At 47.4% G+C, this 13,832-nt stretch overlaps 1 protein-coding gene across 1 annotated transcript in view; it reads right to left on the bottom strand.

Annotated features, from left to right (window-relative positions):
• Window positions 1-13,832, bottom strand: part of LOC116424940 (serine/threonine-protein phosphatase 4 regulatory subunit 1) — a 150,835-nt gene that overhangs the window by 119,847 nt on the left and 17,156 nt on the right. The window contains exon 3 of the mRNA XM_076368890.1: window positions 5,809-5,977. Within this exon, the coding sequence (XP_076225005.1) occupies window positions 5,809-5,977 (169 nt within the window). The remainder of the gene's footprint in view (window positions 1-5,808; window positions 5,978-13,832) is intronic.

Genomic DNA, 13,832 nt, shown 5'->3' with positions numbered 1-13,832 from the left:
AATCACCGGTTTCTGGTGACGCGCGAAACATTCCTCTGTCGATCGTACCTTGGTAAAATTTACACGATTTACACGATACTTGAATCGATCAAAAGATTTTGGAAATCGAGAAATTCGATCCCATTTCTCCAAGATTGCGAAGATACTAAGAGTTTCATTTTAATGTTTTTATCGAGACAGACGTAAGTTGTGTTACTGTCGTCTCGCAATTTACGCGGTAGCTTTCATGCGCGATCTGAATTTAGTAACACCGAATAAGATGTACTTTTGCTTTCTGAAACGTCATTACTATCATTTCTTTTGTTTAGCTATGTGAAACGAATATGTATTTCTCAAATTTATACCAGCTTTTCTTTCCAACATTTTGTTTCCTTTTGTATCGACAAACTCTATTCGGAACGAATTTTCACGTAAATCGACGGATATCTCGTTTCATTGAATATCGTCTCGAATTTAATTCGTTTTTTCTTGTTAATAATGAGACGGTAAAATAACAAATCTGTAGAAGTGTCCAAAATAAAACGTCTCGCCCACACGGCGCGGTCCGTGTGTCGTCGTCTACGAAGACACCGTGGTCTAGACTTGTTGCAGACGTGACCTAAGATCCGAATTAATTTTAGCAGTATTTTGTTTCGTCTCACGCGCGTTTATACAGCGAAGCCTGCGCGGCTCATCGGCTCGCTCGGATCCTGACGGTATTCCAGAATATTTCGCACGTGCATGACGCGCCGCGACTTTCGCAGAAATACACCGCGCCGCTAAAAGTATCGCGAGAACTAGTTTCCGTGAACCATGGCGATTTTCTCGCGCGGCGCCGGCTTAAGAGAACGGGTAAATACCGGGAAAGAACTCGATTCGAGGCCGTACATAACTCCATCAGTTCACGATAAATAATGCTCAAAGCGTTATTACGCTGGGATATTGAATTATTCATAATAATATGTTTCTAAGAACGTAACATAACTGAAATTTATGGACTATTCTGATCACAGATTAGTACGCCACTTTCCGCACTTTTTCACAGCAATTCCCGCATCTTTATTTTCCCTTATTACGAATTATAAATCAATAGATTAAACTGTAAAAAGAATTCCCACCGAGAAATTTCATCTCGGTATATTATAATTTTACTGCGTGAAAGACTTCGCGAATATTAGAGTGAAGTATAATTCCCGCGAAACTTCGCGTTCGCATTCCTTTATACAGCGCACGTTGCAGCCGCGAGGAGCCCGGAGCCCGATAGCTTGTAACGCAATTTCGAAAAATGATTGCAGCGTTTCAACGTTACGTTACACGCGGCGGAAAAAACTGCCGGAAAGAATACTCTTACCAGAACTGAAGGATTAATTACAGCATCTCGAGCCGAAGCATTCGCTAGTGATGGCATAACTCTCCGATTGGGCCTGAAATCCCACGAGCATGTTGTCCCCGGTAGCGAGTAATCGGAAACCACGCGAGACCATGCGTGGTTGCAAAACACGCCTTTAATTACATGGTCTGGGTGCTCTTGGCACCTGCGTAAAGGCGGAGCGCGGTCCACGGTGGAAATCCATTCGCTTTGCCTGGTTCTACTTGGGCGAAAACAATTACCGATGCAATTTCCATCGATACTAATATTTACGAACGCCCTACGATTATTATAGACCGTGCCAGTCAGAAGTTATTTCAGGATAATCTAAGACTCAATCCTCTACTTCTCGAGTAATCAATTATGAATACGTAATTGTACGGTACTACAAGAGAGTAAGAAATTATACATATTAAAGACGGTCAGGGAAAGTGAAGTACAGCTGTGTACAGGCTTCGAAGATATTATAATACTTGTCAGGAGTGTTCAACGTATTTATACTCTTCTAGGAACAAGTTACTCCATCTTCTCCCTAAAGAGCTCCCAATAAAATTTACGTCCACCCGAATCTTCAATATATTCCATTTTCAAGGATTCCTCTCGACGGAGGAGTTAGAGACGATTCGAATTCTAAATTCAAGCTGCAAAATAAGATTTATCTTACCTGGACCTGCATCACCGAAATACATAACAATTTGCCCTTTTAATTTGGACCACTGACATAAGAACTTCAATGTTCCGTTCGAATCGACATGCTGTAAATACGAATTCCTGCGATAGGCATCTACACATCGTTGAAATTTAGCGAGTCGCAAGGGAAAGCGGCCTAACCGATCCGCATTGCACCAATTATTTAACTAGTTAACTGTCACGAAAAGTAAATGACGACGAGTATACTCGTCTTAGCACAAAATCTTGCCGTTCCTTCATGACGAGTATACTCGTCAGAAGCAGATAACTGGTTAATATCGAGTACAGATTCGGCATGGAGATACGCTTGTTACATTTGTATGCGGTTTGATACATTCTGACTTCGATAAAAATTACCACCGGATGTGGCGCGGAGCCGGGACTTCATGATTCTTGCCGGTTCCCAGCTGGGCGTCTTATGGCGGGGCCGGTAAGGATCATTCGCGCGTACTGAACACGGCACATTTAAATTACTATCGCATCCTTTCTCCGGGGAGGAGATCGCACGGGTTGATTCCAGCCGGGGAACTATGTTTCTCGCGGCGAGATCAAGATCAAGTTGAATCGGAGCGGGAAAAGAAACACGCCGCATACCGATACTCTTTCCCTTTCTTTCGTTCCGACTCGCATGTCGCTCACACGCGTCCCGCGATGCATAAATCAGCTGTGTCAATTAGGCGGCTCCGGGTTGGTTGCAAAATCGCGGCACGCCGGTGACGAACGTCCGCTGTCCGCCCTGGAAATCGTTCTATTCCACGTAAAAAGCGAATCAATATCGCGAATCGATTAAGGAAATTCTGCTTTGACGTCGGATCTATCCGAACGATCTTAACCTGTTCATCGGGAAGAACGAGTCAAGCTTCTCGTTACTCTCCACCGACATCCGACTTTTGAATTAATTCTTCTCAGCTCGATGTATCGCGGTCGGTACTTGCTCTTATTTTCCCCCGCAAGAAGTCACGAAGTCTAATACAAGGAAACGTGTTTCACGTGGCGTGCGAGATAAGTTTTTCATTCGTGCTTCGCGTTACGAGGATCTCAAAGCCACCGACTTCGTATCCCGAAGCTAGAAATGCAGATCTATAACTTCAGAATGCAATCGAAGATATAAAATCTTTTCAGAACGCAGCTTGTACGACCTCGGACTATTTCAAACTGCTACTTACGAAACCAAGAAATCAGCAGATCAATCGCGGAATTCCTTAATTACGCGGGGCCGAGCAATCCAATTGATTCGTGAACGAAATGCATCGAGTAAATTGAATAGACCTCTTTCGCTGCATGGTCTATTTAACCGCGACTCATAGGTGCACCTATGTTCGTTCCAAAGTTCGCTCATCCGAGACCAGACCGACCGAAAGCACGAGTGAGAGAGAGGGAGGAGAGAGGGGGAGAGAGAGGGAGAGAGAGAGGGGGAACGGAGAAAGAGAGAGGGGGGACAGGGAACGGAGAAAGAGAGGGAAATCGTAAAGAATACAGGAGAAGGAAAGGGAAGAGGCAAGGGAACGAGAAAGGAGAGAGAAGCGAATGACGTTGACCTCAAACGAGGCGCCTGCCAGTTGGACGGTGCAGGAAGGGAGGACGCGACGCCGCGCGCCGCGACGCTGACGCACCGTGTATATTTGGCTAGGGTCCGCCACGTCCGATCGTAGCAGTTTCTTTCCGCGGTAGATAATCTCGAATGACTATTATCACGGGGACACGGGGGACGCGGGTACATGTCGATCAAACAACGTATTCTCGTGTCATTGTCGATGGCCCGGCCGCCGACGCGACGCCGTCGTGCCATTTTACAATGTTGAGGCCGGCTGCGTATTTAAGCGTATTTAACAGGAACGAAACACCCTGATGAGCTCTGATCGTATTACGGGCACCGAGCGCGATTTGGCGGGAACAAACGCATGTGCTGTTTACATCGGTGCAACGATATCCGCACAATGTCCGTGAATTACACATTATGCTCCGGAATTATCTCGATGAATTATGAAGCTGTGTTTTGTGTATCCGCGTTTCAATAATGTAGCTAACTGTTCGACCGTTTTGTACATTTCCGCGGAAACATGTTTTATCCTGTATAGAAGAGTATTTATTACGGTTAATATTTTCTTCTAGATCAGTTGACTCTCTACGAGTTCGGAGTATAATTCCTGAATCTGGTACATTAACATTGCAGGCTGCTTAGCGTTAGAGTTATAAACCAAGGGGACACGGACTCGTAAGATCAGTGGCTTACTTTCTATCTCGTCTATGCTACTATTCTGGATATCGTCCCCGTCAGACGGGAATGTTTTTAGGCTGGGTTTGTCCGCCGCAGCTTCCATTTTCCGATAAAATATATATGGAATAATTTCGAGGTAAAACAATGGAACCCGTTCAGTAGTGATCATCCAACGTTCGTAAGATTGAACACAGAGAAAGGATTGCGTCCAAAAATTCGAAATCATATTGCGCGTGGTATAAAAATATTCAATTCGGAAGATGCTATCGCGAATCGGGCAAGTGATTTCATTACGCGACTAGACAAATGTTCATACGTATCAGCTGAATAATTTCTTTTTGTCCCGAATTCAACATCCTCATTCGAAAACCACTCGTCGACTCATCGATCCAACTTTCAACAAACATCTCGAGAACGTTGAAACCTCTACATACCCATCACTCAGTTCATCCCTCTCCTAAACGTTAGGTTCGTCCAGTTAGAGTCTATGTTAGAAACGCGAACGTGTTTTGCCGATGTCGCAGACAATCCTAACGGATGCGACTTTTCTTCTAGTATCAGCGAATGAATCCGACGGGCCAAGGGACAAAGTCGGGCGAATGTAAAACGCGAACGGCAGGAAAAAGCCGGGGTGGCGGAACCCCGTTCCCGAGCGTCGAAAGTTCGAGTGAGGTGAGCCACGAAGAAGTCGAAGGGGGTTGGTAAGCAACGCGAGATCTCGTTGCACGGGCTCGTAGAAGAAACAGCGACCGTCGACTACCGGCGCTTCGAGAATTTATGGACGGGTCCCATTCGGCGCATCCGGCCGGCGCTGCTGCCGCAGAAAAAAGTCGGACCCGCACGAGAGAGGACTTCGGCATCGCATTGTGCCCGGAGGATCCCGCGGGTTCGGCCGATGCGCCGAAAACAGATTTCCTTTTTCACCGTATAGAAATGAACGCCGACCCACCGCGTTTCTTTCGTGCAGCGAGCTTTATTCGATGTCTGGCCCGCCGCGCCGCGCGCACATCATATTCCCCACTTACCTACCTTTGCCCGATGTCACGGTTCAACGTTCCAACAATTTTTCCTACTTTTTTTCCCTTAAACATCATTCACCGCCAACTCCTACCGCCCCGTTTCTTTCATTTCCCGGAGACGTCAAGTGTTCTTCAAAGGACGAAAAGCAGCTCCGCCGGTAGCTCCCCGCCAGCGCGCGGAAATTCGTTCCGTCTCGTGTTTGGATAATATTCCAGACGAAGGTGGAAATTCGAAAATCATCCCGAGTGTACCGCAAATATCCTGACAGGTTTAAACAGACGCCGAAGGAATTGCTGTCTCGTAGGAATATTAATAAACAGGTCGTTAACCTTTCTTCTTTGGTTATCTAATGATCGCTCGGCAATGAACCGTGGTCTGTTTTCATGCAAGTCCGATACCAGCGTCGTGGTTCGTTCCGGTTTATACGGCCACACTCGTCAATTTTTCCGTATACATGCAAACTGGAGGGACGCGAAGCGAGATAACGGCGAGAATTTTGTCGGGGGAAGAATGATGATAGGATAACACTCACCGTGTGAGGATGGTGTCCGGGTTCACGTACGGCCGTAGCTTGTAGAGCTCATTGTCGAATATAACATTGTCTTCGGTTTCCTCAATATTGCATACGGCATCCGTTTCAGATGCGTCGGGTCTGAGATTGTAATCGACACCGTTGTCGTCGATATCATCGATGTCCATTCCTGCTCATACGAGAACAGATTTTTGTATTTGATTCAATGGGCTCGGTCGTTTCGATGCAGAAGTCTTTACGGATACTAATTTATATTAGCATCCTATTTCATTGGTGCTACAAACAGTTAAGGACATTATTCAGTTTCATATTACATTTTATACTTTATTAAAAGGGCATTTACTGCGGAATATTTTATGTCCGCGTTAATTGTGCATATTACATTCCTCTCAATTCCTTTTGAAAAATCATAATATAAATTAGACGACACTAAAATGGTTGGTCAAAATCCTATTTCGTTCGAAGTAACGCGAGTCGCGAAATATTAATCACCATCCCGCTCGAGTTTAGCCGGTTTCGCAGCGCCGATCACGAATACACACTGTTCAGTCGCAGTTTCTGCGAATTTCCCTGTATCCAAGGCATCGCGCTCAAAAGAAGGCTGCGACCGTAACTAGCGTGTTCGTAACGACTCGTGACAAGAGCAAGAAAGAGGCTCAAAGGAGAAGGGTACCATGGATAACCGGAGGTTTTAAACGAAGCGGTTCCTGCTTCTAAGTCTGCCTGCAGCCACGCCGCGGTCCCGCCTAGACTCCTTCTATTTTCCTCGACGGCCCTCGTATCGCGGTTAGCGCGAATTTTCCTCGAGCCTCTTCGTTCTGGCCCCGCTTTGTCCGGGTTCTACCGTCGCCTCGCGGAGAACGCTTCGTACGATATAGAAGCTCGCATCGTACGAAAGCAAGAGGGAGAGGAAGAAAGAGCAAAAGGGAAGGAAAAAACTGGAAAAACGAAGAGAAGAAGTTGCGACACTCGCCTTTTCCGCGCGGCTGACTTTCCAGCGAGCGTGAAACGAGGAAAAACGCGCGCCGATCTTGCTAACGGAATAATTATTTCCCCCGGGTTTATCGCCGCGCGCCAGCAACCCGATACCAATAAGAATCACTTTAATTCACTGCGAGGATATAATTTCATTCCGTTTCGGCGAAAGTGAATTTTTCCCCTCATCCTCTAACCCCGGAACGCCGCGAGAATTATCTTCGTCGCGCCGGCGAAATGATAATTCGTAAAAAAAGAGGAGTGCACGGGGACCGGCGGTCTCCCTCGAGACATTTTTCTCGGCATTCTTAGGCGGCGTTCGGTCAAGGGGGTTGGGGGCTTGATGGGAGGAAGAAGAAACGATGTCGGCCACTCCTACGGCGCGCGAGCTAGGAAACTAAGAAGAAAGAGTAAAATGGAAGGCCGGCGGAGACGAAGAGAGAGGAAACGAGAGAGATAGGCGCGAGTGTAAAGAAGAGACGAGGAAATCGACAAGATGGAAGGGAGAGGACGCGCGGAGAAAGAAAGCAACATATCGATCTTGCGAGGAGACTTCTGTCTGTCCGATTCCTAGTCTCTTTTATCGTGACGCTCGATCGGATCGACCGTTCCGCCGACGAGCTCTTCTATCTGGAACAAGCGCGGCCGTCCTCCCTCCTCGAGAGACCACCCTTTCTCGCCGACCGGCCTACCCACAGAGCCCCCTCTATCAGGCTGCCGGCATCACGGTGTGGGTGGGTAGGAGAGCCCGGCTCCAGAAACTCATTTGAATCACGTGCAACGACGAGTCAAGTGCAGCCGTACTACGCGTTATGCCGTCGTATATACGCTACTACGTACTTACTAACGATTTTCTCTCTCTCTCTCTCTCTCTCGCTCTCGCTCTCGCTCTCCCTCTCCCTCTCCCTCTACCTCTTTCTCTTTCTCTCCTTCCCTTCGTCATCTCTCTCATTCTCTCTCACTGGTCTTTCTTTCTCGCTGCCCTCTTTCATCCCTAACCCGCAGCCCCCATCCCCGACATCTTTCATGTTCGCATTTCTGGATATTTATTGATTTCGACGCCCGTAACCATGTCGCCGTGACACGTCGATTCTCCGGGGCCACCCTTTCTTCGCGAAGCCCCTTCGGTTCCTTCGCCGAGAAATCGCCCCCGTGAAACGGCGACCGAGAGGAACCTCTTAGCCTTCCAGGCGGCCTCAAGACGACGTCCCTAGCTCTGGGAGGGGAAGGGGGAAAAAAAGGAAAAAGAGAACGAGAGAAATTTCTCTCTTTCCAGCCAAAGATCGTAATGGATACCAGGATTGGGCGGCAAACTGCGACGAGCGCGATTACGAGGGGTGCCACGGGGATGAAGATGGTGGAACGGAGCATGACAGAAAGAGACAGATAGCGGGTGGGCGGAAGGTGGCGGCTGAGAAATGGAAGAAACGGTAGAAGGAAGATGGAGGGAGACAGAGAAAAGGGCGAAACACGAAGGTGGAAGAGGGAGACACAGACAGAGGGAGACAGAGGTAAGTAAATAGATAGATAGATAGATAGATAGATAGATGGATATATGGATAGATAGATGGATAGATGGATACATAGATAGATAGATAGATAGATAGATAGATAGATAGATAGATAGATAGATAGATATATAGATAGATAGATCGATAGATAAATATATAGATAGATAGATAGACAGATAGATAGATAGATAGATAGATAGATAGATAGATAGATAGATAGATAGATAGATAGATAGATGGATAGATGGATAGATATAGATAAATAGATAAATAGATAAATAGATAGATGAATAGATATAGATAAATAGATAGATAGATAGATATAGATAAATAGATAAATAGATAAATAGATAGATAGATGGATGGATGGATGAATAGATAGAGAGGGAGAGAGAAAAAGAGAGAGAAAGAGAAAGAGGGTGAGAGAAAGGGAGAAAGAGAGAAAGGGAGAGTGTGGAGAGAGCAGAGGGGCGTGGCAAGATGAATGATCGCAAGACGCGGGAGTATTGATCCCGGGACTGTACTCTGACTGTTTCTCTCTTTCTCTCCGTATCGCCTCTCTCTCTTCCCGTCTCTCTCTTCGGCATATATACGCGTAAACCTCCCCCTTTCTCCTCGTCCTCTTCCATCGTTCCTCCGTGGTCATTCTATCTCTCTTTCCTTCTCTTTCTCTCCCCCTAGTCGGAGAGCTTCGCACCCCTGTACCGGGTGGCGCGCCGGTTGGGTTCAGGGTCATGCGTGCACCCCTTTCGCTTGTGTGTCGGTTCCTTCCTTCCTTCCTTCCTCCCGGTTTCGGAGGGTGAAAGAGAAAGAGAGGGGGGGAGAGGGGGAGAGAGAGGGAGAGAGAGAGAGAGAGAAAGAGAGATACAGGCTGGCTCCCGTCGTCTGGATCGAAGTCGAAGAACCCGAGAGAGGAGAGATCCTTCTCTCACCCTGAAATACAGGCAAACGGTCGCCGACCAGTTCTACCGCGCTGCGACTCTCGCACTCGGATCAACGACATTTTCGCCGGCCGGCCGGCCGCCCGACCGACCGAACTACCCCCCGTCGCCGCGTTACCACGCTCTATCCACGCAGAAAGGATGTATGATCCTGATCTTTTCGACGCGGCGTAACGAACTATCGTCTTTTTTTCCTTTTCTCTTTCTCTCTCTCTTACTCTCGGTCTCTCTTTTTTCATGTTCTCGTTTTTATACTCCCCGGCATTCCCCTGAAGCGCAGCACGCGGCTACGCCGATGTGGGAATGATCCCGATACAATTATAGCGGCACCGTTCGAATCAAGTTCCGTGCTGCCCGACGCGACGAGACGAGACGCGCGTTTCGGCCACGTTGAAAACCTGCATAATCCTATATCGGCCGGTGAGACGATCGTCCATGAGAAAGCGAGCCTTTCGTATATACCAGACACTGATTTAGCATCAATAAGAAGTAAGATAATTTCAACTCCGGGGAAAGTTGTTAGCCTCTTTTAAATTGCAAGATACTTGGCGATCCATTTCCTGGCGTTGTTCATAATTCAGCTACGTATAAGTGACCAGATACCTGGATTACAAGCAATGTAGTGATGATGCATTTTGTCCCAGGTCTTTAGAAGCTACATCGTCTATTCTCGACTAAACTATTTAAATTCTTTATGGACATTAACACACGCCACATTAAACTGAATTCAACACCTTTTTAACTAGAACTTTTCATAGTATTCTAACAAAGACGTAAAAAGCTGTTCATGGAAATGCATTCATGGGTAATCACCGGTTGTTCATACGAGGGATGGTTCGACGATTATTCTTACTGAATCTAAAAAGGGATCTACGCATTTCCCAGAAGTATATCCGCGAATAGATCCAGAAATATTGTTAAGTTAAAGTTCGAATGGCTCTAGACACGATCACCTGTACATACGATAAAAACGTTGTCACCCAAAGGTTGAAACATGATTTAAACACGATACGCGGCTCGAAAACGCGTCGCGCTAATTTCGATCACGGCAACGGATCGATGATTCTCAGGACCCGTATTGGCGCGGTGCGCCGGTTCGGATCAGAAATATCGCGAGATCCTGGAATCGTCGCGCGGTCGATTAACACGAGCGGCGTGTACCGCCGGTATTAATAACCGAAGCACGAGCGGTACGCTGGAAACGGGGCACGACAGACGTGACAGTCCCGCGAAAAGTAATTACTACCCTCTTGTCCCGCGCTTAATACGACGGAACGACCGTCTGAAATAACATTCCGCGTGCCGGTTGACACATTTGAAAAACTCACGGGGATTAAAACGTCGTTGTTTCACGGTCGTTACCGTCCCGGTACTCATCCCCGGTCCTGTCTAGCTACGAAACTTCTGCAACACTTTGCAACGGCGACTTCTAATTACTCGGGCAGTCTGCGATACCCCATCCAACACGACCGCAGAATAAAAAGCTGATAGTCCTCCTCTCCTTCGTGCTTCTCCTTTTCAAAGCAATGTTTCGTGTCAGCCTCGTGTGGCCGCGATTGGTCGTTGATCATCGGAAATTAACGCGGTGCACATACACATGCGCGTCGTGTTCGAGTCGGACCGGGCCGGGCCCCTGAAGGCCGTGCAACATATTTTATGTAATTAGTAGCAATTTCTGCGCAGGACGGGCCGAAGAAAGGCGTGTAATCATCGTCGGCGAGCGTGTTCGCCTTCCGTTATAAAACAGCCACGTGAAACGCGATGGGAGCAGTGTACAATGTATCGTAATAACAGGTGGCACGATACCGACTGACGTAATGATAGGATAACGACTCGGCGGCCGATCGGAAAGGGAAAGCATCCTCGTTAGAAAATTTCCACGGAGCCGTCCGCTGTTTGTTTTGACGGGGGGCCGTCGTCTAACCGCCGACCCGGTCTCGCCGGCCGGCCGGCCGATCGAACGACAATCTCCGATTGGGTCAGGGAGTTTTACGGTCGGCCTCGATCAATTCCGCGCGGATGGAAATCATCGGGGCTTTGGCGCACGGAACAGCGGCTTCCGAGTCCGCGTGAACCGGACTGCCGCTGAAGGTAAACGATGGGCTTCGGACGCTCACGATTTATAATTCATACGGCGTGTAAAGCACGCCTATACAGGGGCTGGCTAACTTCTCGAAGACACTGACGGGGAATAAGTAGGTACAGCGGTGTGCAAACGGCACGAAGTTTGCTAAGTGGGTTGTCTCACGAATTATACAGATTTCGCGACGCGTTGCGCGATCCCTCGTGTAACCTGCGATTAACCTCTTGTTTCGCATTGAATTTAGCAAATAGGAATATCAGTCGTTCCCTTTTCAACCAGACGGAAATGCTATTTCCGTGTCGCAGCTTTGAGCGATCTGAGATTTGCGAGAATAAACGAACCAGAGAAAAGTGAACCCTTTGCACTTTAGAGCCGCTTCTCATTCGCCACTTGATTTCCAGCAAAATGATGAAGTTTGATATTTTCTACTGTTCTTCGTAAAATACATCGAGACGCGAAATATTGAAATAAAATAGTTTTGTTCCTTAATTAATGTGCGATTTATTAAATTAGTGTCAGGTAAATGTACGAATCTCGCCGGAAAATGTTTCGTGTTATTACAGAAAAATCTCTGGTGTGCAAAGGGTTAATAGATTTCAAAACGGAGAGGCTAAAGTGGTTTAAGCTGTTCGTTTCACGGAAAATTCATTATTGTCGTTCTTCAAAAAACGGGGAACCGGTTAGGATTAATTAAATCGATTCAAGTTCAACTACCGCGGTTCGTTCGTAGCGATACCGGTAGGATGACGCCAACCGCGTCAATTTCCCACGACTCCCGATGCATATTCCCGATCGGGTAATCGAATTTCGCGGTGACGTCTACGCGGCACGGGGATATTGGTCGAAAGATACACGATGCGGCCGGCTCTATTCGCAGATTCCCGTTCCGATGAATATTTATGCCGGCCGATTTCGGGGAGCGCGTGGTGCGCGCCGATATAAGACAGATGGGACTATGATACAAGAACGTCATATCGGCGCAATTATATAACGGCCATTTTCCGTGCCCGTTAAGATAACGCGGCCATTAACGGCCGCGCGTCACGACGAAACAATGAACGCGAATTATTTCTGTCCGGGAAGAACCGTGGAGAGGGGAAAAACCGGAGGATCGATTGCGATCGCAATCGCGATATAGCCGGTTATCGTTCGAACGGCACGAAAAATGTGTAAAGCGGACGGAATAAAATATAACACCGAGATTTTTAATTGCGAGAACATCGACGGCACGCCGTGCGTACGAAGATACGAGAGAACGATCCAAGATATACCGTCTGACGCGCGCGTTGGACCACCTATGATAATTTATACGAAGCTACGAGAATAACCGTCAGCTTTCCGTTTACGTCGCGGTGTAATTACGGCCTCGCGGATATAACGACGAGCCTGTTACACTAAAATCGGAGCCCCGGGACGGGATAAACAATCAAAGTGACGAAAATGTATTACATTGTTTCACGTCGAATCAGTCGGCGCCTGTGTTAGGCTTTAAGGTCGTCCGTTCGTGTTAGTTGAATGCTGAATTGAAAGCTTGGAATGCTGTTCGTTCGAGCGTACCGTGGACATCAAAATGAGTGGCGCCACATATTTCTCTTTTAAATAAATGCGGTACATATTCATTGTTGTAACATGCAGTTCACGAAAATCCGATGCACAAGTCAGATCGATGCAAGCTACACGAATCCAAAGAAAAAAGAAACGGACAGAGTGAAAAAAGGAACACGGATTAACAGAAACTTTCGGAAATGAAGTCCGCAACAGTTTTTCCCTCGCGTTCGACGAAACCGCAATTAGCTCGAATTTATTCTGCAAGGCAAGTTTCCCATCATCGAGCCGCTGTGACCACGAAAGATTTCACAGCGGCTCTCCGCTGTTCCCTCCTCGAAACTTTTCTCCGTTCGAGTTGGCCGGAAAACGGGAGAAATAAAAAAATAAGCGAAAGAAAGAGCCAAGTGGGCGAGGGTGAGGTTTTTCACGCAGGGATACGCAATTAGGCGAGGAGAGAGAGGTTGAGAGGGAAGAATTCTTAGGAAGATCCTTCGATACGGCCTATCGTCCATTGATAAGAGGAGTCGGACGAGAGGCAGAAAAGCGCGAACCTCCGAGATAGATCAATAACAAACCATTATGGTTCTCTATCTGTCTCCCTCTCCATCTCTCCTATCTCTGTCTGCCACCTCCTCGGCCCCTCATGGAGGCTTCAAAGAGGCCGAGGAGAGAGACTACTTCGTCGCGAATTCTTCAACGTTGAATCAATTCTTTGCTAATTACCGTTGTCTCGCGTGGAAGGAAAAAGGAGAGGAGGAATAAAGGAAAGCTCGGGCGACAAAGCAGACAGATCGATAGCGGCAGGTCTTCACGGACCGTCCCGGTTCGCCGCGAAACAAAAGGAATCGACAGGTTTTTTCCTTTCGCCACGCCTAATTTAAGCCCGCGAAATAATCCATTTTGCGGGGCCGTGACTGATTGTTTCACTCCTTTCCGCCGCGTTTTACATCGATTCCCCTCTAACGT

This window comes from Nomia melanderi, chromosome 7 (assembly GCF_051020985.1).
Source record: "Nomia melanderi isolate GNS246 chromosome 7, iyNomMela1, whole genome shotgun sequence".
NCBI lineage: Eukaryota > Metazoa > Arthropoda > Insecta > Hymenoptera > Halictidae > Nomia > Nomia melanderi.
The sequence above is the reverse complement of the archived record's forward strand: the minus strand, read 5'-3'. Positions and strand labels throughout refer to the sequence as shown.